General features: G+C 40.9%; 1 protein-coding gene across 2 annotated transcripts in view; it reads left to right on the top strand.

The window, feature by feature from the left end:
* AFF1 (ALF transcription elongation factor 1) overlaps window positions 1-24,404 on the top strand; it is a 231,117-nt gene that overhangs the window by 31,963 nt on the left and 174,750 nt on the right. For both annotated transcript variants that reach the window (XM_089670570.1, XM_089670571.1), the window contains exons 2-3: window positions 5,332-5,452; window positions 17,705-18,538. In XM_089670570.1, coding sequence (XP_089526696.1) covers window positions 5,332-5,452; window positions 17,705-18,538 — 955 coding nt within the window. The remainder of the gene's footprint in view (window positions 1-5,331; window positions 5,453-17,704; window positions 18,539-24,404) is intronic.

Below are 24,404 nucleotides of genomic sequence, written 5' to 3' on the forward strand. Positions count from 1 at the left end.
AGTTGAGAAACCGTGCTGTAAAGGAAAGATGTGTATACTTGCCTATTCCCGGGGTGCTCTGGTCCGGTCATGTGATCTCTACAGTGGCTGGCTTCAGGGAAGGGGAGAGAGCAGCAACAGCTATAGAGCCTTGGCAATCACATCACCCATAGACTTAAATATGGGGCATCTGCTATCCACTGTCCCTCCTCTCCCCTGAAGCCTGCTCTGGGAGCTGATCATGTGACCAGTCCATAGTGCCCTCAGATTATGTAACCATGCACATCGTTACTTTACAGGGTAGTTAGAAAAGGGCTTAGAATGGGGGTGGGAGCAAGTTTAGGTTTAGCTTGGTTTTGACCAGACTTCCACTTTAAGTTTTTGGAATCAGGCAGATGAGGAAAAGTAGCAAGCAAAAGGGTCTGTAGTGTTACACAGACCTTTCCAGCGTAACAAATCTGCTTTGAAGTAGAATTCCCAAGAACCTTTAGTTTAACCCTTCAATACTGGGCACTTATACACCCTTCCTTCCCAGGCAAATTTTCACTTTTCAGCGCTGTCGCACTTTGACAATTGCACGGTCATGCAACACTATACCCATATGAAATGTTTATAATTTTTTTCACACAAATAGAGCTTTCTTTTGGTGGTATTTATTCACCACTGAATTTTTTATTTTTTTGCTAAATAAAACAAAAAACATCTGAAACTTTTGAAAAAAACAAAAACTCACTTTTCTTCATTTCTGTTATAAAATTTTGCAAATAAATTACATTTCTTCATAAATTTAGGTCAAAATGTATTCTGCTACATTTCTTTGGTGAAAATAATTTAATTTGTGTTTTTTGTTTTTTTTTTTTCAAATGTTTCTATATTTTTTTATTTTTTATTAAATGTTTTATTTGTTTTACTATTTTATTTTTCAGCACACTGTGACCAAAGCAATTCAATGTTACCATAGTAACATTAAATTACTCTGGGCAAGTGATAAGGATTTTTTTTTTAACACATTATGATTGCTAATATCAATGTATTTCATTGATCGTTGCAAACAGTGTTACTGAATGAAACTGATTCATTCACTCTTTTGTTGTGATTAGATGTGATTGGGCAAAGCTGATCACATGATACAGATGGGCTGTGATTGGCCCTGTCTGTATCATATGACTGCCTTGACCAGTCACAGCTAACAACATAATTGTATACGATGGATGGCATGACAGGACGCCATCCATTGTATACAATTGACATGTGATCTGCTGTGATTCGTCACAGCTGTCACATGACACTGGCAACGGGCCAGTCTAGTGATATGTCATCGACTGTGTCCCGTGGACACAGCCGGTGACAAATCGCACTGCTCGTTTTGACAGTACATCATATGATGCCCAGTCTCAACGGTGAGTGTCCCGCTCGGCCGCCAGTCCGCTATAGGTCGGGCGGGAAGGTGCTAAGTCACAAACTCAAGCCTCATTTTCTACTTATTTCAGCATTAGAAGAAACACAAAGGGGGAGAATTTACTAAAGCTGGTGAACTCAGAATCTGGTGCTTCAGTGCATGGTAGCCAATCGGCTTGTTCATTTTAAGCTCTGGCAGTACAACTTGGAAGCTGATTGGTTTCTCTGCAGAGCTGCACCAGGTTTTGCACCATGCAGTTTTAGTAAATAACCAAAGTGTGGGCAACCTTTGCCTGGTTGATAAGTACACCGCTACATTGGCTTGCTTTGTGTCTGTGTAACAAATTTCATGCAAATGTTTAAACCATAGGAAGATATAGTCAATGTTTCAGTTCAGAAATCTCTTCCAAGTACCACTATCACAGGAAAAACAAATTTGCACCCACTTTTTTCCTGTTTGTTCAATGTGTAACAATTAACAAGGCACTTCAGTGCATGAATGCAAAGGGTAACAGTGCATCACTACTCCTGTTTACCTGTCAGACAGCCAGAATATTGAGTGATTTGACGTCAAGCTGTAAAAACCAGCCTACTTTATTACGTTCTTATCTGTGTATTTGGAGACCAAGGCCTCTGATAATTCTGAAAGTTTCCTTTAATATTTTGCTAGTATAGTTTACAACTGGGAAATAAAAGTGACTATCTTCAAAAGGAAAGTTTTTCAGGGTAAAGCCCAGTACACAAGATCAGAAAATCGTACAGAAAGTGCTGCTTTGAAAGTGATCGTATAATCTGATAGTACACAGCAATGATCCGAAATTACTTGAAGGGACAAGCATGAAAATTTTTTTTGCACGATACCAGATCGTACAATTTTCTTTTAACCAGTACAGTTTTCATCCGAAAATGCAATACATTACATCACTTCTGAATTTTTATTCTGTCGTACGAGAATTTTCGTAACTTGGTTTTTTACAGGTTGTTCACTACCGATCACAAAAGCTTTTAGGGAATTTAGGGAAGACAAATATTAAAAAAAATATAGTATAGCTGGCTTAAAGTAGTTGACATTTTAGTTTTCTAAAGCTTTGTGAATCCCAAATATATATGTGTGACACACACACACACACACCCACACCCCTACCTACACACACCCCTACCTACCTACACACCTACCTACACACACACCTCTACCTACCTGCCATAACATTGTGATCACCCATCATAACAAGTCAAGGTGTGGACTCCACTAGACCCCTGAAGTTATGTGGTGATATCTGCCATCAGTAGCAGATCCTTTAAGTCCTATAAGTTGTGAGGTGGGGTCTCCATGGATTGGACTTGTTTTTCCAGCACATCCCACAGATGCTCAATTGGCTTGAGATCTGCAGAATTTGGAGGCCAAGTCAACCTCACAAACTCATTGTTATGTTTCTCAAACCATTCTTGAATCCATCAGACCAGACTACCTTCCTCCATTGCTACATGGTCCAGTTCTGATGCTCACATGCCCATTGTGACAGTGGACACAGATCAACATGGGTACCCTAGCTGGTCTGCGGCTCCGTAGCCCCATACACAACAAATTGCAATACATTGTGCAGGGATGTGCAATTCATATCGCCCGACACCCAGGACATGTAGTTCCGGGAGCCGGGCAGTTCGTTTTTTTTTTTTTTTTTTTGCCTTTATCCCTGAAGCAGGCAAGCAGCAGAGCTCATCTGTTAGGTGGAAGCATTCGGGCGGCAGCAGAAATGCACTAAAGTCCATTTAGCATGGTTTCCTATGGGACACATTCACATATATGCTTTTTTGAACTGCTGTGGTTTTGAGAAAGATCAGGGACTTTTTTGTACACAAAACGTTGCATTTTTGGTTCAATAGACTTCAATGAAGATGCTGCAGAAAACACATGTAATGCGTTTTGTATGTGTTTGATACATTTTTTGATGTGTTTTGTATTTATAATCTGCCCAGCAACAAGTTGGCCAAAAATCTATCTATATTTCTTTCAGCAGCCAAATAGTTTCTAAATGCATAGCTATAATGTTTGCTAACCTGTCAGGTTACCAACTGTAGTTTTTTTAAAAACAATTATATGCATCTTGGTTCTTGAGAACATTTAGCTAAACATTTCACTTTTTTTTTTTTTTTTTTTGCTTCTTATCTGGATACAGCAGCACAGACCTTCACAACTGCACCTTTTCTGATACAGACTTTGCCAGCAGTATATGATAAGGGACATTGCTGATGATGCAGGAATTTTGAAGCATTGAAAAGCACATTTTTTGTCATGACCAATTATACTAATACCTCGTATAGCCCTTTGTGAATGTGTGTGTATAGTGATAAAAAAAAGTTGTATTTTATCATTGAAAAACATTTCAACACAAACACTGTATATACTGCAGGCTACCCATCCTTGGGTGTGGTGATTGCATTTTTGACATATAGTGTTCTTTCTACTTGCAAAAAATGGTCTTAGCCTAAAAAATGAAAACTAATGTAGTGTCCTTGTCATGTCTGCTAGAATACAGCAAAAAAAAAAAAAAAAATGTATCTTTCTTTTGTAACCTACTAATCCAGTCAATCCACCATGTAAAGCTCAACAAACTCCTCCATTCATGCCGTATAGCACAGAGGGAAGAATCTCCTGCTGCGGCTATTGTATTCAGACAGCCACAGCCAACACTTGTCTGAATACCTGGTTGGATTTAGCTGGGTATCAGTTTTTCAGCCAACAGGGCCACCCACTTAGTGAATTTTGGCTGGTTCTTATAGCATATACCCAGCTTAAAGTGGTACTAAACTGAAAAAACCCCCCCCCAAAAAACAAAAAAATCTTTACATCACATACTAGCACACTATGAAAGACTTCCCTTAAAACGAAGCCCTCCAATGGTGTGCTGTCACCCCTTACAGGTCTTCCATCGTCCCTGGTGTTCTTTCCGGGTTCGTGGGCTCCGGCCACTTGAAGGGCCGAGCCACAATGACGTCACTCCCAGGCATGCGTGAGGGAGTCTTGCCAATGGCACAGCGCTCTCAATACATGGCATGCTGTCCATTGAGAGTGCATGCACCAGTGACTTGACCGGCTGCTACTTAAGTAAATATCTCCTAAAAGGTGCACGATTAGGGGATATTTACTGTACCTACAGGTAAGCCTTATTATAGGCTTACCTGTAGGTATAAATAAACAAACGGGACTTTACCACAGTAATAGAGATGAGCAAAAGCCTGCAGCCTCCATAGACACAGTAAAGAAATGAAGGGACAGGAAATGTGTTATTTGCAGGGTTAACAGGTGTAAATAAGGGAAAATAGCCTTACACCCTGGTTGCACTGGGTGCAACTTGGCATGTGATTTGCATGCCATGCGACTTGCATATCGTTTGCAAACTCGTACCCTAATGTCTGCAATTACAGCGGTCATATCGGTGTGGTTTTGACTTGGTCGGAGCCACACCTTTTCTAAAGTAGTACATACACTGCTTTTAGTGTGATTTGCATAGACATCTGTGTCAAACAACACTAATGCAGTCACTACATCCAACGATACAGTACATTTAAGTTTTTGGGTTTAGATGAGCCTTTTATTTTTATTCACCTGTTAAAGAGCTTTAAGCAAATTTACTTTTTGACTTTTTCAATTTAGTTTTCAGTAAAAGAAAAAACATTCAAATAATATTATAAAAAAAAAATTACAGCAAAGGGCCTGAAACTGAACTGTCAACATTGTTAAACTGTTTTGTGTATATGCTGCGTCTGTTGAGACATTATTTTTGTATGTTTTGTGTAGGGCTGCTTTAATTTGTAAAGTGTGGAAAGAAAAGGTATTTTTCTTTAAACAAGCCAATGCACGTAACATAGTAAGAAAGTATACAGTGTGCAGATAAATGAGATTAGTGTACCAAAGTGTAAAGGTTTGACCAGTTTTTTTAAATCATTTGGCAGCTTATACAATGAAGAGAGGAATTTACTTCGAATCAGAGAACGCGAGAGACGGAATCAGGAGATTCTACAAGAAAGACACCCGTTCAGTGATCATGCTCCCCTTTTTCCAGAACCTTACAAGGTATTTGTATGCATAGTCTGACCATTTATCTTGTTGAAATGTGACATATAGCAAGTTATTAATAGTACTGGAATGCAAGCATCTTCTGGTAACTGCATTGATCAGCACAAGGATACATAGAAAACAATTGTCTCAGGAGGGGTTTTGGGGAGTTGTGATGGGGTAAGTTGTAAATGGTTTTACCCATTCTAAGGCCCATGCAGCTTCCGTTTTGGGAGAAATGTGCGTTGGACCAGAGATTTTAACGTTTTTGAAAAACATCTTTAGCAGCTGGATCGATATCAACCAATCCGCCTTCTTTAGCAACACAAAGAGCTGTATGACCATCTTGGCCACAATTATTAGGACAGCAGGAAGAATTCTTTGATTTGGCAAGATATTGTATCAAAAACTTAAACGGATTGGTAAAAATCAAAATCCCAGCAAACAGCCAACAGTAAGTACTTTGTTCTTCTTTATTTAGCATTAGCTTGCAGTGTAACAGAATTAACAAATGTAATGTATTTTTCACACACAAATGTTAGCACTTATGCAAATAGTTTCCTGTCTGTATACTTTTTCATAATGTATCTGTAGTGCACAGGCCATAGATAATTTTTTTAGGTCTTTAATTTACATGTGACATGGGCACATTGGTGGCAGACGGCTCATCATGAATGATGTGGCTCTGGAATGGTGGAGGACGCGATTAACATCTGATTAAAGTATAACTAAAGGCAAAACCTTTTTATTTTCGTTTTCCTTTACATTGTGTGCACAATTATTAGTCAAATGGGCATTTTGAACAACTCCAAGTTGTATAAAATTGAATGCTTATTGGATTTAAAGTGCTACTAAACCCAGGACCCTGCATTTACTATATCTGGTCTCTCACAGTACACAGAACTTGTAAATGCAATTATTTTAGTAGAGAGACTGCTAAATACCTTTTCTCATTGGCAGTTAGAGCAGTCTTGTGACTATCAGTGTTCAGCTGAGCACTGATTAAAGCTTGTAGGAGGAGTTTTCATTTTGCTCTAGGAGGATGCAGAACCCCTGACCGCTGTCTGTACAGTGCTGATTGGCCCTGTGCTGATCACATGCACTCTCCAAGGTGAAAAAAAAACCTCTAGCAATACACACCAAACTGAGCATGTGCAGAGTGTCTCCACACAATGTCTTATCAGGAGAGAAGAGGGGGACACTGGAAGAAGGGGAGGATTAGAGAAGACAGGATCAAACTGCGTTTTTACTCAATACGAAGGATTAACCCTTTAGGTTCAACAGCGAGTATAATGAGCATGCTTTACTGCATATACAGACTGATTTTACTGTTGTGGGTTTAGTAACACTTTAACCATTAGCCGCCTGGCCAATGGCCGTTTGGCGGCTTGAAAAGCGCTGCAGCTTTCCGGGTGCACGCCATTTGGCGTGCTCCCGCACATGCGCGGTTGCAGAGCGACGCAGCAGTGCGATCTGTCACCGCCCGTGCACCTCGGACACGGCCGATGACAGATCCGAGTACCGGCTCCCGTTGCCGGTACCATGTGACCTGCTGTGACCAATCACAGCAGGTCACATGACAGTTGTATACAATGGATGGCTTCATTCATGATGCCATCCATTGTATACTAGTGCCTAGCTGTGAATGGTCACAGCTAATCACATGCACATGTCATGTGCAAAAAAATACTGATCACTTCCCCAAAGTAGTACAGTGTTACTATGGTAACATTGTACTATTTTGGTCATAGTAAAATATGAAAAAAAATCTTAAAAAAAAAAAAAAAAAATGTAATAAAAAATTAAATATACTAAAAAAATTAAAAAAAATTAAAAAAATATATATATATATTTTTTTTTCATACTGTCACGAGTCAGTGTCGCTGTTCACCGCCATGCCAGTTATATGATGATGCTGTACTGCACTGGTGACAGTATGTAAAAAAAAAAATAGTGAAAATAATTTTTTTAGTTTTTTCATTTTCCGAAAAATTATGACAAAAAAATACAACTTCAAAAAACTCGCCATGCCTCTTATGAAGTACGTCGGACTGTCTACTCTGCAAAAAGGGGTCATTTGGGGGATATCTGTACTTTTCTGACATTCTTGGACCTCAAGATATTAGATTGGCTGTCAGTACTTCAGGATTGATCAATATTCAGATCTATACCATAGTTTGTGAACTCTATAACTTTCCTACAAACTAAAAAATACATCCTAATTTGGGTTATTTTCACCAAAGACATGTAGCAGAATACATCTCGGCCTAAATTTATGAAGAACAATTATTTATTTGTAAACTTTTATAACAGAAACAAAGAAAAATGGTTTTTTTTCAAAATTTTTGGTCTTTTTTTGTTAATTTAGCAAAAAATAAAAACCCCAGCGGTGATTAAATACCACCAAAAGAAAGCTCTAGTTGTGTGAAGAAAATGATCAAATTTTAGTTTAGTAACAATGTTGTATGACCGCGCAATTGTCATTCAAAGTGTGAGAGCGCTGAAACCTGAAAACTGGCCTGGGCAGGAAGGTGTAAAATTGCACGGTATTGGAAAGGTTAAGCATATCAGGTGATGTGTATTTGTGTAATGAGGGAGGGTGTGACCTAATGAGATCAACACCCTATATCAAGGTGTGGATAATTAGGCAGCTTCTTCTCCTCAGGCAAAATGGGCCAAAAAAGAGATTTAACTGACTCCAAAAAGGAAAAAATTGGAAAAAGTCTTTCAGAGGGATGCAGTACTTTAGAAATTGCTATTGTGGCGTGACAACAGAACCATCAAACGTTTTGTTGCAAATACTCAACAGGGTTGCAAGAAGCGTCTTCAGAAAAAATATGTAAATTAACACTGCCCTCCAAAATACAACTCTTGTCTCCACATTGCCAATCAGACCTATTTAATAACTCTCATTAACACCTTCTCATCCAGTCCCCCTTTTCTCTTCATCTTCCTCCACTGCATCCACCCACTAACTCACTCTCTGCCCAGAAGATCGCCAATCACTTAAAAAATAAGGTCGATGAAATTCGTTATGAAATCTCCCCTCTACAGATATCTCCCCCACTTCACACCCCATGTCCACAGGTACACTCAACACTATCCTTATTCAACCCTGCTACTACAGACGAGGTTTGCTAAACTAACGCTCACCTAACCACCTGTCACCTAGACCCTATTCCCTCTCAATTACTGCGGTTACCCTCTGGCTCTACACTCTTTAACTCAGATCTTCAATATGTCCCTCTCTTCTGGCACCTTTCTTAGCACTCTAAAACATGCACTAGTCACCCCCATACTTAAAAAGCCTTCCTTGGACCCCATCAGTCTTAACCTACGCCCCATCTCCATGCTCCCCTTTTCCTCCATACTCCTTGACCGCCTGGTCTATAACCAACTGAGCGACCATCTCATCAAGAATAACCACCTTGATTGCCATCAGTCTGGATTTCGCCCTCAACACTCAACAGAAACTGCTCTCCTAAAACTCACAAGCGATTTAGTAACTGCAAAAACCAATTGACACTATTCTGTACTCCTACTTCTGGACCTCTCAGCTGCCTTTGATATAGTTGACTACTCCCTCCTCCTCAGAACAACGTTACTTCCTTGGTATTCATGACTGTGCTCTTCGTTGGTTCTCATTCTACCTATCCCACCGCATCTTCATTCTACAATTCTACTTCCTCCTCTCCTCTTACTTTTTCAATTGGGATCCCCCAAGGTTCTGTTCTTGGACCTCTCCTATTCTCAAGCTACACCTCCTCCCTGGGTCAGCTGATAGCCTGTCATGGCTTTCAGTATCATTTCTACGCTGATTACACCCAAATCTATCTCTCTACCCCTCCTCTCATAACCCCCACAACATCTCCAAAATATGCCCCTTTCTAACCAATGACACCACAAAGCTCCTAATGCACTCCGAGGTTATCTCTTGCCTCTACTACTGCAACTCCTTCCTCATTGGATTACCTTTATATAGGCTATCCCCCCTCTAGTCCATTATGAATGCTGCTGCCAGACTCATTCACCTTACCCAACCGTTCAGTGTCTGCTACCTCTCTCACTGAATTAAAGTGGTTATAAAGGCTGAAGGTTTTTTACCTTCCTACCTGCACTCTATGCATGAAGGTAAAAGACTTTCTGTGTGCAGCAGTGCCTCCAGCCCCCTCAATACTTACCTGAGCCTCATCGTGAAAAGCAATGTGAATGACAGCCTCAGCTGTCCCGGGTCTCTGCCTCCTCATTGTCAATCACAGCCAGTCAGACAGTGAGGAGAGAGGGGTGGGGCCAAGCCACAGCTGCTTGGTGTGGGGGTACCCGACAGGACAGACAGGAGGAGCCAGGAGAGCATCCGTGGGACCCGAGAAGAGGAGGATCCAGGGTGGTCTGTGCAAAACCACTGCACACAGTAGGTAAGTATAGACATGTTTATTATTTTGCAAAAAAAAAGAAAAAAATGAACCTCTTAGAATCGCTTTAAATTCAAAATACTAAAAACAACTTACAAAGCCATCCACAACTTGGCCTCCAGCTAAATCACTAACCTAGTCTCAAAATATCAACCATATTGCACTCTTCTTTCCTCCCAAGACCTCTTGCTTTCTAGTTCCCTTTTCAACTCCTCCCATGCTCACCTGCAGGATTTCTCCCAAGCCTCTACCATCCTATGGAATTCCCCACCACAATCTGTCCGACTCTCTCCTACTCTTTCCACTTTTAGGCGATCCCTGAAAACTTTTCTCTTCAGAGAAGCCTATCCTGCCTCCACTTAACTGTATTTTCTCCATCAGCTCATCCCCCACAATTAATACCTTTTTGTATCACTTTACCCTCCCCTTTTTAGAGTGTAAGCTTTAACGTGCAGGGCCCTCTGTTTGCTCCTGTATTCATTTGTATTGTAACTGTATTGTTTGCCCTCACATTGTAAAGCGCTGCGCAAACTGTTGGAGACATATAAATTTTGTATTATAATAATAATTAACTGCCAAAGATTTGAGAAGAATCAGACATGAAGTTACCAGGAACCCATTATCCTCCAGTGCTGTCATATTCCAGAACTGCAACCTACCTAGAGTGTCCAGAGGTACAAGGTGTTCAGAGCTCAGAGGCATGGCCAAGGTAAGGAAGGTTGAAACCCAACCACCTCTGAAAAAGACACATAAGTTGAAGCGTCAAGACTGGACCAAGAAATATCTAAAGACAGATTTTTCAAATGTTTTTTGGACTGGTGAGATGAGTGACTCTGGACAGACCAGATGGATGGGCCCCGTGGCTGGATCAGTAACTAACACAGAGCTGCACTTCGACACCAGTAGGGTAGAGGTTGTGTACTGGTGTGGGCTGGTATTATTTAGTTGGACTTTTTCAGGTTGAAGATGGACTCAAAATCAACTCCCAAACCTACTGCCATTTTTTAGAAGACACTTTTTTCAAGCAGTGGTACAGAAAAAAGTCTGCATCTTTTGAGAAGACAATGATATTTATGCAAGACAATGCTCGATCACATGCATCAAAGTGCTCCACTGTGTGGCTAGCCAGTAAAGGCCTTAAAGATGAAAGATTCCCCTTCCTCACTTGACCTAAACCCTATTAAGAACTTATGGGCCCTTCCTAAATGGGAGGTCTGGGAGGCTGTGGTTGCTGCTGCACAAGAAGTTGTTCGTCAACAGATTAAGAAACTGACAGACACCATGAATGGAAGGCTTATGACTGGTATTAAAAAAAAAAAAAAAGGTGGCTATATTGGTCAGTTTGTTTTTTGTTTTTGTTTTTTTTGTTTTTTTAAATGTCAGAAATGTTTATTAGCAAATTTTGAGTTGTTTGTTTATTATTCTCACTTTAACAGATGAAAATAAACAAGTGAGATGGGAAAATTTTCATTTAATTACATAATACTTCTACACACTAATAGTTGCCCAAGAATTGTATACATTTCGGATTGACTGAGAGCTCTGTAGTTCAATAATGAAATGAATCCTCAAAAATACAACTTGCTTAATAATTGTGCACACAGTGTAGCTTTTGATAGAGTGCAGAGGGATTAAAAAGCTTGTCAATTTTTATTTCTGTCTGTGCTGCCATTAAGGAGATTCACTCTCTTCTAGTACTGTTTACCATTATCATTGAAAGTAAAAGAAAATCCCAAATTTTGGGTTGTCCCTAGAAAAGTAATACAGGGGAAATCTTCCAATGGGGTCACCAGTTCTATTGAACTGGGGTCCCTAAGGAATTTCCTTAATTTGCAGAGATTTCCTCTCACTTCGTGTTTGGCTACGGGACAGGACGTGAAGGAAAATCTCTGCAATGGGACATGGATGGTAAAAATAAAAATCTGCCAGGGTTTATAACCCTCCCTTTCTCTTTTAAAAATAAAAAATTGCGTATAGTTCTATTTTAACATCGAAGGACAACCCCTTTTTGCACACCAAAAATGACTGTGTTTTATTTACTTTCACTTTTTGTGAATCAATAACAATAAGGGGGAGGGGGATAACTGGGGGCTGTCTTATTCTAAATGGGGCTTTCAGATTTTGATACGCCCCTTTCCCACAGATCCACACATTCCTTTTGGAGGACAGAATTTGGAAATGATGCCCTTGTTCTCTGCACATGGGGGCAGGGGTCCTTGCAAGGAGGGAGCCTTTGCTGCCCTTTCCCTTGCAATATACTATTCCAATGTTGAAGGCATGTGGCATGATCTGGTTTAAGGTGGGGGGATGGGCCACAACTCACTGTCCTCCCTTTTTCTGGCCACTCAGGCTGCATTCTTGGATAAGGGTGTTTTATAAATCTTTAGAGGGACGCCGCCCTTTCTTTTTTTTTTTTTTTTTTTTCTTTTTTTCATGTTCTGGCATTCTAAGGAAAGAAAACATTGCCCCCCCCCCAAAAAAAAAAAATCTTAAAATACCCATTTCTTGGTATGCAAACTGAGTGGTCAGTAAAAGGGAGGTGGCAGTGAGCGAGAGAGGCATCTTGTCCCCATGTTAAAACAGCCTCACTATAAAAAAAAAAAGTTCAGTACACCATGCTGCCCCACGATGATCACTTGCCCATGACAATATTCTGTACATTTTTCCTTATTACCTCGAATGGCAATTGTACGATATAGTGTAATGTTGATTTTGTCCAGGTAGAACTCAAAACACATTGAAAATTAGGAATGCCATGTAGCTAGAAACTTGCAAGATAAAAAAAAAAGTATTTTTTTTTCCATTTTTGCAGTCTAGGAATTGAAAACAAAATGGAGTTGCACCATTATAGAAGGGAACTGTTTTACAGTATTCTGCCTGCAGAATATTTTAATGCGGGCATTTTCACCTACTAAGCTTTCTGAAGCAATATAAGTAGTTGCAGGAGTAAGTTAACAATATTTTTTTGTTTTTTTGTTCTTCAAATTAGGACACTCAGGTTCACGTGTTTATTTTATTTTCAGAACAGCAAGCAACTTCCTTAACAAATACAATCCAGAGAAGGAACAAGCAGGAATCGATGGCAGAGGCTAACACTGACAGCACTGTGGAGCATAATGCTAGCAGTCCTGCTGTGTTGACAGCAATGCCACCACAATCACAGTGTGGTTGTGTCTGTGGAGACCGAAGATGAGCCAATCCTGTCTATTGCAAGACAAAGATTTGAGACCAGGCCCGCTCAAAGTAGACAACTTGCTACTCATCAACAAAAGAAGAGGATACCCTTTGGAAGGTCTTGAACAAACTCCCTGAAAAAATATAAGCTGTGAATATATACCAGAATACTACCTCTGAATGACCATGGTCCCTTTACTCACAATAGTTCCTGAAGTTAAAAAGCTGGCCCTCACATGGATATGTTTAAGTTGACTCAGTCGTACTGTCCTGATGCAGTACACAACACTTCACATGTATGCCAGCCTGCACTAATATTACCTGCAGCACCACTACCTCCATACAATTGTCTTCACTCTTCCTACAATAAAATCCATTCCCCTGCTCCATTTACTTACCCATCCGTATTATCACACCACCATGGCTATACTGCTCCTCTGCCACCTCCATCCTTTTTTATTTTTTTTTCAAAACATCGCCAACATTCTAGTAAGGACAGACCTACTTACCATGTCCTAACTAGTCTGAATGGAGGTAACAAAGGAAAACTCTCCACACAGGATCTCATTGCCCTCTTTGCACCCCACTTTTATTTTTAGATTAAATTTTAGGATTTGTGATTAAATTTAGGGCATGTGATCAAAGAATTTTCTTCATTAGGCCCTGTTCAGGTGGCCTCCAGATCACCCTTTAACTCCTTAGGCCTTGTCCACATGGGCCTTGATTTTTGCATCCCTGTTGTATGAAGTGAAATTTTAGTTGTAGAGAATAAAAAAAAATTATTTCATTGACCATTTTTGTTTGTGTGAGTTTTCTTTTAAAATCACGCAGTTTAGTACAGTCTGGGATATTTGCACTAGCACTCGAATAGCACTTAAAATTTGTGACAAGCTTTAAGGATGTTCCCCCTTTTTTGCAAGTCATACATCTATACTCTAGAACAAGGGTACATCCCAAATCTTTATTTTGCAATTTCAACTATTGTCCTTGATACTTTGCACTGTTGTTGCAAGTGCACCATATGGCAATAATCACCTTAAAGCAGAACTCCAGACATTTTTTTTTATTTCTTGTTTGTAAACTGTTCCATCTCCTGACTTATATCCTATGGCCAGATCACTGCTCTTGTCTTCTGATATCTTTTTTTTAATTTCTGCCAGATAGTATAGCTCGTACTTCTAGCTGCTGCATATTAGGACTGTCAGCTCTCATACATGGAAGGGATAGCGTTATTTGTGCTCCCCCTTTTTCCATTGATGTACAGAACTCCGTGTAAATGACCAAATAAAAAAAAAGAATCTGGGGTTCTGCTTTAAGCGTTACAAATTAATAATTCTGGGGCCAAAGGAGGGGTTGTCCCACTAGAGTATAACAGATGATCTGTGGGTACCGTTGCCTTCTGATTCTGTCTCCTGCAGTTCAGGCTTTGGTAAAAGCATTTCTAAAATCTTACATACAAATTATTTATATAACATTATTTACAACCTCACAGTAGTGCTGGCTAAGCCCTTCCTGCCAGCAGTAAGCATATATTTGGCAGCACTGCAGTGGACCTTATTCTGTATGCCTTCAGCACAGTGTCTAATTGAGCACCCTCTCTCTTTTGTGCTACCACATACTGTAAGTGTATGACCAGCATGAAGGGATTAAAAAAGGAGTTGAGAATCTATACACAGAGTTTTTTTATTCTTTTATTTTTACAGATTAGCCAATGTTAAAATCAATTTTCTGTCAAAGTGCAGATGATTGGGTATGCATTGTAAACTGAAATGATTGGATAATTAAAGGTAAACTCCAGCTTTCTGTCACTTTAAAATAGTTTGGACCAAGCTGGCCCAAACAAATTATTTCCTTTACTAAGAGTTGTGCCTGCTGTGAGCACTGTGTAAACGGTTTGTAGCATCAGCTGCATACAATATACATTGCTGTGTTCCGGCAGTGGGATAGGAACTTCCTGTTCTGCTCCTAGAACAAAATCGAGTCAGGCTAAGCGCTGCTTAGCCATTCACAGGTAAATTTGTATTTTAGGAATGAACATGGGGCTTCCTATGATTGGATGAGGTGGAGATTGTGTTGTCATCTGCCCACCTCTCCACCTCAGACAGTCAGAGGAAGCTTTGTATTCATTTGGAAAATGCAAAGCTTCCTGTGAATGGCCCACTCCATTCCTGTGAATGTTCCAGGAGCTGGACAGGAAGTTTCTGTACCACTGCCAGGACACAGTGCTGTATATTGTATATAGCTGATGCTACTTACAGTTCATACAGAGCTCACAGCAGGCACATCTGTTAGTAAAGGAAATAGTTTGTTTGGAGCAGCTTGAACATCTCTCCCAGCAGGCTTGTCTTTTAGTGAAGGCAACAGTTGATTTGTTCAAGCCTAGTCCAAACAAACTGTTTTAGGGCCAGTTCACACTACAAAAATGCATTCCGGATAGGTTTTTGCTTACAGCTCACACCACACGCAGTTCTAGTGCAATTTTGATGCAGTTTGCGATGTTCCAGTATGGTTCTGTGCAGAAAAATGCAGCATATTCTACTTATTTTTTCTGCAGCGGAAATTGACTGGAACTGACTGCACTAGTGTGAACCTGAGCCATTGGAATACAGGGAAAACACTGTGCATGCATTTGTGATGCAGAAAAATAAGTGCACTGGACTGCATCTAGTGTGAACTAGCCCTTAATGTGACAGAAAGCTGGAGTTAGGCTTTAAAGTGACTGTTCACATATACTTAACCTCTCTCCCTTCTTACACCACTCACTAGTCACCATAGCTCACCACAGCCTCCTAAGCTTGAGCTTTAAAAAAAAAAAAAACATTGATTTTGTTTGCAAAAAACTTTGCAGTGCATCTTGACCCTTACCTTTCAATGAACATGCATGTATAAAACTGGCTGTACGCTGTTAGTATTCTTCCACTGAATGAAAGAGATGTAAAAGTATTCTCATCCACACTATACAGAGAAAATAGACAAATCCACCTGCTGAACTAACAGTCATCTGTATCTATGTCAGCCTGATTGACGATTGTATTCAGGCACTATTTAGCCAACATCTTTCCAGTAGACTCTTTCGTCTCGTTGATTTCAAAAGGGCCACTCGTTGAACAAAATTTGGTAACCATGGTTTACAAAAATCTCTGCAGAAAATGTTTTGGCTCTTGCTTTCTCTCCATCCTCTTTTCTCCCTCATTCTTTCATTTCTGTCTCTTTCTCCCTCCCTCTCTCTCTTTCTCCCTCCCTCTCTCTCTTTCTCCCTCCCTCTCTCTCTTTCTCCCTCCCTCTCTCTCTCTCTTCTCCCCCCCTCCTCTCTCTCTTCTCCCCCCTCTCTCTCTCTCTTCTCCCCCCCCTCTCTCTCTTCTCCCCCCCCTCTCTCTCTTCTCCCCCCCCCCTCTCTCTCTTCTCCCCCCCTCTCTCTCTCTTCTCCCCCCCTCTCTCTCTCTTCTCCCCCCCTCTCTCTCTCTTCTCCCCCCCTCTCTCTCTCTTCTCCCCCCCTCTCTCTCTCTTCTCCCCCCTCTCTCTCTCTTCTCTCCCCCCTCTCTCTCTCTCTTCTCCCCCCTCTCTCTCTCCTCCCCCCCCCTCTCTCTCTCTTCTCCCCCCCCTCTCTCTCTCTTCTCCCCCCCTCTCTCTCTCTTCTCCCCCCCCTCTCTCTCTCCTCCCCCCCTCTCTCTCTCTCCTCCCCCCCTCTCTCTCTCTCCTCCCCCCCTCTCTCTCTCTCCTCCCCCCCTCTCTCTCTCTCCTCCCCCCTCTCTCTCTCCCCCCCCCTCTCTCTCTCTCTCCTCCCCCCCCCTCTCTCTCTCTCCTCCCCCCTCTCTCTCTCTCCTCCCCCCTCTCTCTCTCTCTCTCTCTCTCCTCCCCCCCCTCTCTCTCCTCCCCCCTCTCTCCTCCCTCCCCCCCTCCTCTCTCTCTCTCTTTCTCATTTCTCTCTTTCTCCCTCTTTCTCATTTCTCTCTTTCTCCCTCTTTCTCATTTCTCTCTTTCTCCCTCTTTCTCATTTCTCTCTTTCTCCCTCTTTCTCATTTCTCTCTTTCTCCCTCTTTCTCATTTCTCTCTTTCTCCCTCTTTCTCATTTCTCTCTTTCTCCCTCTTTCTCATTTCTCTCTTTTAAACAGAAAAAAGCTTCAAAACACATTTCAACTCGCATGCGGTTTTTGCAGAGCTTTTGTTTTATGCATGTTATGGTGTGAGCCATTAGCCTTTTAACTTGATCCCTATGTTCTTTTTGGAGCCCAATGGATTCAAAGCACAATCTGTAAATGAGGCTTTGACTAATGTCCAGATTAAGACTCGCCTCCTCATGGAACTAAGCTCCCTACCTCTCCATTCATCCTTCATATGCTGATGAATGTCGGACATTTGACAGTTGAATGTCACGGCTTTGTACCAGAGGGGGTGAAGCTTAATTTCTACTTGGGCTGAAATCGAGGCCTCCTCCATAAAGCTTTGGTGCAAGGGGGCTGCACATAGACTCAGAATTACAGCTATTTTACTCTTTTGAACTTCTGTTTGATTTTACTAGTGATGTTCCAGGTTAACTTTGTAGCATGCTGTAAAATCTGTTTCTGAAGAAAAAAGGAATCAAACCTTTAACTGGAAAGAGAACAAAAAGTGTTACAACATTTGACCTATAATAGTTGTTACAAATAAAGTGGTTTCAAAAAAATTTTTTTTTCTTTTTTTTTAGACAAGTAAAGGTGATGAATTATCCAGTCGTATACAGAGCATGCTGGGTAATTATGAAGAAGTTTATGAAGAAATAAAGGAATTGATTGGTGTGACGTCCCACCAGAATCCTATTAGTTTCCCTTCAAGTGCTTTACCAGTCTCTTCACTAGTGAAATCCGATAAGCAGCACTCTTTTCAAAGCGCTACCCGTCGGTCTTTGGGGCCTTCTGATATGTCTTTGGGGCCTCGGCAAAGGCCTCATACGGGTTCTTTCATATCCTCTAATGAATTGAGAGAGAGCCACAGCCAACATCGTGTGAGCCTTCAGGATAGCATTGTTCATGACCAGCGCACTACTGTCATGTCTATGGAGAGAAGTGTCAAGCAAACTCAAGAAGGTAGCTCTGCTAAACGGTCATCCTCCCCTGTGTCCATCTCAGCCCTTTCCCCTCTACTGTCATCCTTGTCACCTCCAGTTGAGCCATTGTCCCCATTACATTCCAGCCATCAAGTTGATTCCAAGCCGCGGGGTGGGCAAAGCCATGCAAAGTCTCACCACCTTGCTACAAAATCTCCAACTTTGAATGACACAAGCAACAGAGAAAGCACTGCTACTGTTGCTAATTTGGTGCCTTCGTCACAAACTTTCCCAAAATATTTGACAAATAGTACATTGCCCCCAAAGCCCACTGCTTATGTACGGCCCATGGATGGTCAAGATCAAGTTCCTACTCATTCTCCAGATTTGAAACCACTTCAGGAGGACTACCATGAGGAGTCATATGGAAGTCATGTAGATCTAAAACTTCGTGGCAAGGATAAGTTTTCCAAACCAGCATCTGAACCATACGAGGTAAGTCCTTCAGTAACTCCAAAATATGCAATGCTAATTCTGATTATTTCAGTGCCCTATTGTTCAATATATTTGTAAAAATTCTCAGGACTGCAACTGTAAATTTTATTTCTGTTGAGCTTGCTGTACATACAGTATATCCAATTTTATGGGAAATGTTTACATTTTGCTTATGGCCTTGTTGACTGCCTGCATGCAACTGAGGTTGAAAAGGGACTGTTTACACACTGTGTGGATGTACAGTGCTGGAGTTTATTAGATCGCATACTGGTTCCTGGGGATCACTAAGTTTTGCAAGTTAGGGCCAAACTGCAGCGTGGGTGCCGCACAGTGTACCTGCAGTTTTCATGCGGGTTACCTGCGGTTTCCTTAGACTTCTATTAGATGGCATGTTTTTGGCGGGTTTTCTAAAAGCTTTGGTAGTGTGAAACCACCCTAATATTTGCAGAATGTGAATTTAAATTTAGCTACAACCATGGGTTAAGCTCAACTGGGGAATTCTGAGGAAGATTTTCATAATCTCCCTAGAGAGGCCCTACAGCTGTAGAGAAGGCATCACTAAATGGCGGACCATGGTCTGTACCTGGACCAAGCCACTATCCTATACGGACCTCTGCAGTCATGCCATTTAAGACTTGCTTCTTTCCTCAAGCCTCGACCACTGTCATTGTCACAGTAGAGCGCAGAGCAGGAGGTAGGATTTTTCTGGACAGAGGGTAGACGGCGCAGTAGCACTGGACAGAGTGTGGGATGAGCTGATCGCTGGTTCTAGAAAGTGCTTTAGAAACCAGATGGAATAACACATTGTCTAACATTTATTATTCTTATAATTTAAGTGTTAAAAGGTTAAATCCCTTTGTTAGGAGGGCATGTATTTTCAACTCCTATCTAGCTGCTGTCACTGACAAATGTCAGCATTTGTCATATGACATGTAAACCCAAATGTTGCATGCATTGTTAAGGTTGCACTAAGCCATTACTAAGACTCTTCTGCTGAGTTGTATTGTAACTGTACTGCCTCCCTTTATATCGTAAAGGTGTTATACAAACCATTAGCGCTACAAAACAGCCCAAAGCAGTGTAAAGTAAGAAAAGGAAATCTACTTCATGTCCTTATGGTTTCAGTTTAAACCATCAGGGTACTAAACAAAAGCTGCAGTTTTGTGCAGTGTGTTCTAGCAGAAAAGCAGAACTTGAAATAAAGAAAGCACTGCAGTGTGTGCTAACAACGCATTTCACGCAGAATGTGTTATGCGCACGTGCATGCTGTGGTTTGAACAAGCCAAGGCTTTAGCAGAAGAGTTGGGGGTGCGGGATTCTTTTTAAGGGTTAGTATAAAGCTGGCTATACACTAATACATTTATTTTGTCCAGACCGTGAGCCAAATGAAAAAAATTTAACAAATTCCTCCATCCACATGAATACTCCTCTGCCTGGCTGTTGTAGCGACATATACTAGCACCAACGGTCAGAATACCTGAAAAGTGCCTGAAGCTGATTGGCTGTAGGTGATGTCCAATTAACATATTTTGGCCCAACTCCTCCTTTCATGCCATTAGGGCCCAAACACTTTAATTCCATTGCCCAACATTCTAACAGTGTATGGCCAGCTTTAGTTTAAGGCCCCATGCACACTGCAGCTGTCAAACACCTGTTTTTTACAGGAACTTAAAGGTTTTTTGTTTTTTTTTCTGCCCCTAAATGCCCCTTTGTTAGCCTGTGTGTCAATGCATGCATAGCTGTTTACAAGCATTTAGGAGCAGAAATCCGAATGTACCAAAATCTTGTTCCGGAGAGGAGCTTTTTTTGCATAAAAAACACCTGATGCGTCTAAATGCGCTTAAAAAAAGCTTTTAGCACTTGAGCGTTCACTCATTTCAGTGGCCAGAATAAGTTAGTTTGCTGGCCAATAAACAAACCTCAAACAGTGTCTTGCAGTACTCTGCTATATTACAACATGCAAAGCTAATTGAAATGAACAAAAAACATTTCCAAGTGTCTATACATACACTATAGGTGTAGTGTTAAAATATGAGTGTTCAACTTACTGCAATTCGGAAAATATATCAAGAGCCCTTAAATAAAAAAAAAAGTCCAATATGTCCATGTAATCACTTTGCGCTCAATCAAAATTATAAATGTTTCCAAGCAAAATGACAAGCACTCTTCATGAAATACTTCAGTTCTTCCAAACTTGTGACTTATATTTGTGAAGATATTCAAGTCACCATTTGTGCATGTCCCATACACCAAAAAATCCTATGCGCTCACCTTATGGTTAGATCTAACTGATATTGGGTCATATACACTTTTCCCTTATAATGGGGATCTCATAAGCCATGGATGTACTCCTCACTCTGGCACCCGGGTGTTCCTTATCAAATATCCATCCTCCGCAGTTGCTTGGCCCACAGCAACATCATGCTCAAAAAAAGAAGGCTATATAGTGCTCTCCGCATAAAGTTAACTTATTTCTTTAAATTAAAATACCAGATACTTTAACATAAATGTGCACAAAGTCTGGTGCACTATTTCCAACACACACGGTCTATGGCCTGACATCAATAGCTCCTCCCTATGCATTATGTCAGATATGTCAGATCATGTGCCTTCTTCAGGGAAATGAACGACCAATTAAATGAATTACACCCAAATGCTTGGTGTACCTGAACGCTTCAAAACGCATCTCAAAAATGTGGCATTAGGCATGTTTTTAAAGCATAGTGTGCACGAGGTCTTAGGATTCTGATTAGGGAAAAGCTTAAGTGTCCATGTCAAGAGTTCAAGTTCATAGGCCAGGAACATGTAAGGAAACACTTTTTTTTTTTTTCCCCTTACATGTATTGGTGGGGAGCATTTTGCCCTGCACAAAGGTACTCAACCAACCTACTGCTCAAAGTGTGTGATGAAAAATGTTGTATTCTAATAACTGTTTAATTCACAGCCCTGATTTACTTTTACGTTAACAAACTGTGGGCTTAAGGCTGCTTTCACATGAAGGGTCCGATCAGGTCTGCCTGTCAGTTTTTCAGGCAGACCTGATCGTACAGTCCATTCACCCCATGGACTGGCAGGTTTAAACAGACTTGCAACTTTTTATACCCGCTTATCTTCAGTCCACTAAAAAAGAAAGAGGGAGGGGACCAGTCCTCCTCCGTTTTAGGTGTATTGGATCAAAGGGCCAACCCCCAACCCCCTCACTGGGACATTGTATTTTGACAGCGGGATCTGATGCTGTCAGATTATACTGATCAGTGCCAGCTGATGCTGATCGACAAAAGTTTTCCAAAAATGCAGCCAGTAATGCATGTTCCTGCTCAGTGACTCTTTAGGTAATAAAAACAAAACCAAGATGAAGGCATTGTACCACTTTATGTACAGTTTTGATTCAGTAATGATACATTTTTTTTTTTTTCTTTTTTTTCTTTCAACAAATTATGGGCTAAGTGCATGGGCCATGCCTACCATTAAGTCGTCAGTGCACTAAGGGCTAATGTTTAAAATTTGAAATAGGACATGGGTTTAACAGAATTATGTCAGGATTGGTTAGGAGATTTTATTTCATGTGTTTTTATGCCTGCCGCAATGTCAGGTGGTATTTTTGTTTATTTAGCATTTTGAAAAAGGAGAGGAAATGCTCTTTCTGGAATTGAAAAACACTGAAAATGGACTGGAACAGAAACTGAAACTAACGTTTGCTGCCGTTTTGTTCCTAAAAGATGTAAGAAGCCCAGTAGGTGTTTTGACCTACTAAACTTTTTGCATAGTTCAGATTTTACTTTTGGGTGGATTATAGTGAGATACTATTATTTTAGCTGTGACATTTTACATGTACTTGTCTTTTATTATCCATAGATCTGTGAATGTGGTCAGACATAATGCATTATGCAACAACACTCAAGTCATTGGATTGGCTGGTTGGTCCAAGAAGGACAACCTGCTTGGCTTAAGTTCCCCATTTATGAGAAAGGAGAGAAGAAATCAGGAAGGATGAAAGGATCTGGGCCAGGTTTTCTAACTAATGCCCCCCTTTCCTCTTGAATGGCTGGCTGGGCATGGTCCTGACTCTCCAATACACAGGAGGTCATTACCAGATTAGGCAAATTTCTTTCTCGTGTTTATGGGTAATTAAACTTTATAGTGCAGAGCCCTAGAAGTGGTCTGCCTGTCATATGATGCCCACAGACCATAGCAGGCAGATAGATATGCAGGAAAAATTAGATCTCCCTCCACCATCAGTTGGTTAACGGTTCCAACAAAAGTGCCTCACAAGTCTAATATTTGTTTTGACACCTATGAAAAGGAGAAAGAAGTTACTGGTTCAAATTGCAGAGTCTCTTTAAACTATGGGGAAAAAAAAGGGAAGCTACGGTTAATTACCACATTTGGGTAATAGCCATTTTGCATTTACAGATACCTTTTATGTTCGTGTGTGTGTGTGTGTGTGTGTGTGTGTATATATATATATATATATATATATATATGCGTGTGTGTATATAAGAAAATAAAAATTTGTGTTGGAATTGTGCTGGACCCCTGTATATCAGTACTTCTTGGACTGAAAGATTAACTGTTGGTGCACATAAAAATGATCATGTACAGTATGTATACTTTTTGTCAGAAATGGGTAATGCTCCATCTGGACTTATGGTTGTGAGCTGCTACAAAAGTATGTTTTCAGTGTTTGTTTTAACTTCTCAGTAGTTTCCCGACGTCTGAAGTTGAAAGCATTGTGCTGTGTCTAAGTAAGGGCTCGTTCACACTAGGCTGTTTTGCCAACGCTTGCCAAACGCCCCTATAGCGTTTGGCAAGCGTTGGTCCGGTGTTTGCGGAGCGTTTTTAACGCTCGGCAAACGCTCCGCAAACGCCGCATGCGCGGTTTAGCGGCGGTTGCTAGGCGTTTGCCGAACGTTAATAACGCCCCACAAACGCCTATAATGCATTTGAGTGGTGTTACCGCTCCGCAAACGCCCCGCAACCGCGTCGCAACCGCACCGCAAACGCCGGCCGGGCGTTTGCGGAGCGGCACCATAGACGAGAATAGGAGGCTTCAAAGCCTCCTGACTCGACCAGAGGCGTCCGTTTTGCAAACGCTCCTGTTAGAACAGCACCATGTGCTGTAATGTGCAGAGTTGGCAGAGGCGTTTGGGAAGCGGTAAAAACGCTTCCCAAACGCCTCTCTGCCGCCTGCACACAAGGCTAGTGTGAACGTAGCCTTAGAAATCTGCAATAAGAACATTTTGTTGAGCTTCCCTGTTAAATGAAGCACACACATCATTTTTAAATACAGGGTGTCCCTGAAGTCTGGACACATAGGCAAAATATATGTTGACAAAAAAGACATATAGTTAGCAATATTTGCTATGTGTCCAGACTTTAGGAACACCTAAAGACATACTGCAGGGAAAAAAAAAAAAAACAAGCCTCGGACAGAAATATAAAACATTTGTATATGAAGTACATAGGTCAGTACTGTCAATTTATGGGGCCAATAAATATGAAAGGGGAAAAAAAAATTAAAAAAAAAAAAATATATATATATATATATATATATATATATGAGCATGCAACAGGCTGTAACACGCTGTGTCATTACCCCTGTCATATATTGCATATAATAACCACACAGCATATTTTTGTGACGTTTTCCAAAACTTTTTATGAGCGACTCAGTCCACATGAGCAGGCTCATCAATAATGAAAGTGCTAAGTTCTGAATCTTTCTCCTGTAAAGATTGGTTCATACCTGCTCTGAGACAGCACTTCATTCATGGTTGGCGATTGAGTTTGCTGTAGAAAAACAACATGGTGGCAGGAAGAGGAAACACTTTTTTTTTTTTTTTTTCAAACGTTACTGCTTTGTAGT

Source organism: Staurois parvus, unplaced genomic scaffold, assembly GCF_062004578.1.
Source record: "Staurois parvus isolate SC_StPar_1 unplaced genomic scaffold, SC_StPar_1.0 ptg000091l, whole genome shotgun sequence".
NCBI classification, from domain to species: domain Eukaryota; kingdom Metazoa; phylum Chordata; class Amphibia; order Anura; family Ranidae; genus Staurois; species Staurois parvus.